We start from the raw sequence: 4,963 nt of genomic DNA, 5'->3' as shown, positions 1-4,963 counted from the left end.
GAGGGGGGCGTATACCCCTCTGAAACCGTATCCACATCCTCTTCCTGTAACACAAACGAGGGTACTAAATCCTCACAGAGTCATTCTAGTGCCTCAACCCCTAGAGCATTAATGTCGGAATCATTCATAGGCTTTACGGCTGCAATATTACGAATCATCTCCATGGCTCTATCAGCCTCTAAGTCTAGCAAGTCATTAATACTAGGCTGGAAAGCTTGGTTAACTTTCCCATTCTGAGAGCCTCTCTGAGCACGAGTTGTAGAGATGAGAATCATGAAAAGCAAGATCCCGGACAAGAAATACAAACCAAGGTAGAGTCATATCCGTAATGTGAGGGTCATCGGTTCAAATTCGATAGTCGACTTTTTTCTCTATCGATGTTAAAGAACAAGGATATTTTTCTGAATTAAATGGTGAATCCGGTATCTTTTACGTTTCTATGACGACATGCGCGTGAGTATCAATCAGAAGTCACTTTCGATGACATGTGCTTTCGCTTCATTGGCAGTATCCTTCACTCATTTTCTTGATTCGTATTCAGCATGACTGATGAGATTAGGTAGCTTAGCTTGAAGCCCTTGCTCACGAACCACACCCTTCATTGCTTTTTCTTGCACCATGGTAACACCCAGGCCTCCTTTGGTTTGGAGAAATTTTAGGTTATGGTGCTTATAGGAATTTTTTTCTTTAGAGCCCTTTGGTTGATAGAAATGAATATTCATGTTCCTACATAGGATTGGTTCCTATCCTTCACATTTTAAAGAAAAATAAACATGATCCTAAACTCAATGAAAAATTCCTATGATATGAACCAAATGACATCTCTTTTCCTATTCCTACTCATAGGATTTGAGATACATATCACATTTTCTAAGTTTCTTATTCCTATGATAATCCTATCCAATGAACCAAAGGAGGCCTCAAGATTTCTCTATCCCCCGGCAAAACACTTTTACATGTCCTTTTCGTCCACTTCATATCATGTTTGTTTTGTTTGAAACACGAGTACCCTGTTGTACCTTATCTATCGTATTTGCTCTTCGGTAAACGTTAAACGTAAACTGATCGGGAGCAAGATAAGATCAGCATAGTTTGTTAGACTATTGCTGGCTTACAAAAGAGAAGGCACGCAAGAGTTCTGAGAGATGTATGGGTAATGACATCACTTATAACAACAGGCCGTCAGTTTGTTCAGCGCAACCACACCTTTGTAGCTGAGCTTTGGTTTAGTCAGAGCGCAGGGCAAGACCTACAGATATGTACATCCTTTCTACAACTTGCGATCTTGCTCTTATAGACCTCAGCCACTAGCTATTCACAACGCTGAATCAAGGTACCCGTAGAACCGTCGACGACTGTACTGGAGGAGGCTGCTATAGTTGCGATCATGTACGCTGACAAAGAGAGCCTCGGTGTCAGGACTGAACGATATGCCGGCAATCTCACCAAAGAAGTCCAGCTCCTGCTTCCTGTCGTACCCGCTCCTGACGTCGAAGATGTGGATGAAGTCTGCAGCTTCGGCCATTGCCAGGAACTTGCCGTCAGATGTATAGTGGATCGACCTTATGGCTCCCATGTTGCCTCCCAGGACAGCGACAGACTTGGAGAGGTTACGGGCGTCCCAGATCCTGCATGTCTTGTCTTGGTTCCCAGTCGCGAATGTTCGGCCGTCTGGGTTCCATGCCGATGCAAACGAATAGTCCAAATGACCATTGAGCTCATGAATCATCTGCGGGAAAGAACAACCAAAAGCTTGTGTAAATTACAATGCCGTTGTTTGAAAGCCGATGATTGGGCCTTGCGCTGTACTTACTTTCCCCGAATTAGCATCAACCAGAACACCATCAGGATTGTCCCCCACAATAGCAATGATTTTACCATCAGGGCTCAAGGATGTGTGCTGCATCAAAGAAAACAAAGGAGCAAAACAAGGTCAGGCTGATATCCTCCTCGTCACCTAATGGAAGATAAACATTCTTTGACCAAGTATTGAGTATTGACTTCAGTGCCAGGTTTGATTAGGAAACTACAATACACAGTGCAGCAAATAGAACACTAAATATAGACAAGTGCAAAGGATGAAGCTCGAGGCTTACATTCACAGCCCAATCAAAATGAAAATGATTGCACATTTGAAACTTCTCCATGTCAAAGTCTCTTAGTCCACAATCATTGTTTGATGCTAGGAAATGCACGGAACCACTGCAAAAATAATTTTTAGATTGTGATCAATGAATGCTCATTTTCACAGAAACAATGGAACAATTTGTCCATAGAAATATAACCTACCTAGGTTTCTCAAATATCTCCAGACAATTAGTAATGCCATTGTCATCATGAGTTGACTTGGAACAATAGCTTATTCCTTCACGGTCCAAAAACTGCATTCCACAGACAATAAATTACATTGTAAGTGGTTGTAGATGTCAGAGATGGAAGAAAACATTAAAAATGAAAATAAGTTACCTTGCAAATTAGTTCTCCATGAAACCCACCAGCAACCAGCAGGTTATTCTTCACTGCCAATGTGCTAACGTGAGTCCGATAAAAGCCCTCATAGAAATTCCCCTCGTGCTTCTGAAGTCAAAAGCAACAAAAAAATATTAAATATATAAGGATCTGTAAGAAATATGCAAGTTCAATCAAACACTTGGAAGAGGAATTTGTACCTCGCATGGAGCAACATGTCCTTGAAGATCAATGACTTCGTGCTTCTCAGAGGTCAGTGGTGACCAATGAAGCACAGACATGTGTGACATAAGATAAACATCATGCCTTGTTGTTGCCCATACTAAATTTCTCAACTGTATGAAAGTGATAGAGCAAGCTTAATAATTACATACGAGCAAGCAGGCAATTAATTATGTGACAACATCTGATTGCTCAGTACAACCATATATTAAAGAGATACAAGGCATGTTAGGTGTTGTAAATGTTTGCTCCCGTGTTAGGACTTGGGATGCCATATTGCAATTTTACAACTGCCTTTCTGCACTTTCATGAAGTGCATATTCAAGAGAATGTGTAGACCTTGTTAGTGGCTAGTTTTCATAGGAACAGTTGATTATTTTTAGTACATTAAAGTTCTCTCTGCATGTATTCTAAAAACTGAACATCAAAAAAGAAAATCTGCAACAGATAAATTCTGCAGGACTACAGCCAAATATTGGCAAGCATGGAGGAAAGAACACAATAACCGACATACTATTTCAAATAGCATGTCTGAAAACCCTTCCTTGCTTAGCATGAACAAAGCAAGACCCAATGAAAATATGGTACCAGAAGCTACCATTTTCTCACCTGAAAATGAAAAATGGTCGGTCTCACCGATCTTGTGTTGTGCGCAAACTCGTAGTAGAGTTGACCTTTCTCCACAGGTGTACATACCTGCATCAAGATCACCACGGAAAACCTCAGAAACTGAACAGGAACGCAGAGTACTGTTACCAATCTATCTTATTGTCTAGCACTATCATACCTTCTCCGATAATTGTCCGGAATTAGGTATGTTCTCAAAGTTCGTATACCCTTCCAGTCTGGACTTCCTATATCCGTCCCTTGTGATGGTCAGCCGTTCCCAGGGAATTCCCTGTATGTCCTTCCCTTTCAGGACATCCATCGCAGATGTATCTTCTGACGCCTTGCTAATCTACAAACAACAGAATCCAATTCTGTCAGACCGAAAGAAAACGATTCTGGAACTGCAGCCCTGGAATCTATAAACACCACAAATGCAGGTAAGTAATTAATCTAAACTGTAATATGGCATTTGACAAGAAGTGTATATCTGCAAAATAATCTTGGCTTAAGATTAATCGTTGAGCTCAAGCTAGCAGCCTACTCAATTAACACAGTAGCATCCAGATATCGAGCAGGAAGGCGAAATCAGCAACATAAAGGATCAAGTTGGAGACGAGACCCCATGGCCCGAGAACTTGGCAGGCGGGCGAACTTACAGATTGGACGTACTCGTCGTCCTCGTAGTCGGAGTCCCCCGCCAGGTCGGCGAGGCGGTCATCCTCCTCCTCGGGGTACACTCCGGCGAGTCCGCCGTCGTACTGCGACATGGCCTGCAGGGACGCCGGGAGAAAAGCCGCAAATTTGAGCCGAACTCAACCAAAATTTGCGGGGAAATTTCGAGATTATGTCCGTAAGAACACTCACCTCGGTTAATTTCGGCGCCTTGGGTTTGGAACGGGCTTGAATCGCTGTCGAGCTAGGGTTCTGAGGTTTCAGTGAGGGAGTGGAAGCAAAGCTGCCTTTCTTGTTGGCACTTAAATAATCACAGGCGAGCCTCTGATAAATAAACCCTCGTAGAAATAAGAAATGAATTTTGCTTTAGTACGCCCCTAAAAGTTTGCACGAATCTTGAAGTTACTTGAAAAGATTATCACTATTTTAGCTTGCAGATCAAACGTATTGAATAGATTGATTTGATATAAAAACTATATTATCCTTTTGATTGAAGATGTACCTTCTAATCTTTCTATTGAAATCTGTAAACTTAGAAACTTTCTAAGAGTATGTACCGAAGCAAAGTTCATAAGAAATATCATGGCAACAACGAAAGGAAACGGGTCGAGTCTGGCCGAACCGTTTGGTAATTCGAATCGAACCAACGGCGCCTCGAGCCACCGCCCTGCCTAGGGGGTGATGTCCTGTCTGGAAAGTCCAGGTCTTGTTTGCGAGGACACAAGGTTAATTTTCCTTAAATTTATGAAAGCTTGGAGACCATCTCAAGGTCTAGGTCTATTAGCATCAAACTGAGCTCCTACTTGCTGCGGGGGGGGGGGGGGGGGGGGGCTCAACGAGAAGAAGATTGAAAAACTTGTGTTGATGCGTCTCTTGAAAGAAGAACATTGGGATACATCTTTGTCTCTCATGCCTGTTTATTTATATCCTAGATTTTTCACTTATGTTGTTTTAATTTGTATCGTTGTATATATTATCTGAGTTGTAGTTG

The 4,963-nt window shown here is 42.1% G+C and overlaps 1 protein-coding gene across 1 annotated transcript; it reads right to left on the bottom strand.

Annotated features, from left to right (window-relative positions):
* Window positions 1-1,148: 1,148 nt before the first annotated feature.
* On the bottom strand, window positions 1,149-4,318 carry LOC123160232 (uncharacterized WD repeat-containing protein C2A9.03-like). The gene is made up of 10 exons (XM_044578044.1): window positions 4,165-4,318; window positions 3,957-4,070; window positions 3,479-3,649; window positions 3,301-3,387; window positions 2,670-2,804; window positions 2,467-2,577; window positions 2,290-2,381; window positions 2,097-2,202; window positions 1,814-1,900; window positions 1,149-1,729 (listed from the first exon to the last, which is right to left on the bottom strand). The coding sequence occupies exons 2-10, from the start codon at window positions 4,065-4,067 to the stop codon at window positions 1,316-1,318; spliced, it is 1,314 nt and encodes a 437-aa protein (XP_044433979.1). The 5' UTR covers window positions 4,068-4,070; window positions 4,165-4,318; the 3' UTR covers window positions 1,149-1,315.
* Between the last annotated feature and the right edge of the window lie 645 nt (window positions 4,319-4,963).

This window comes from Triticum aestivum, chromosome 7B, assembly GCF_018294505.1.
Source record: "Triticum aestivum cultivar Chinese Spring chromosome 7B, IWGSC CS RefSeq v2.1, whole genome shotgun sequence".
Taxonomy (NCBI): domain Eukaryota; kingdom Viridiplantae; phylum Streptophyta; class Magnoliopsida; order Poales; family Poaceae; genus Triticum; species Triticum aestivum.
Note: the sequence above shows the minus strand (reverse complement) of the source record. Positions and strands in the feature narration are given on the sequence as shown.

What these genes read in the sequence shown, in the direction of transcription:
- LOC123160232 (XM_044578044.1), bottom strand. Translation starts at nt 4,067, where the DNA reads ATGTCGCAGTACGACGGCGGACTCGCCGGAGTGTACCCCGAGGAGGAG. An exon ending in CCGGACAATTATCGGAGAAG is followed by an intron (nt 3,388 to 3,478) that starts GTATGATAGTGC and finishes ATCTTGATGCAG; the next exon opens with GTATGTACACCTGTGGAGAA. An exon ending in TTGATGCTAATTCGGGGAAA is followed by an intron (nt 1,730 to 1,813) that starts GTAAGTACAGCG and finishes TCTTTCCCGCAG; the next exon opens with ATGATTCATGAGCTCAATGG.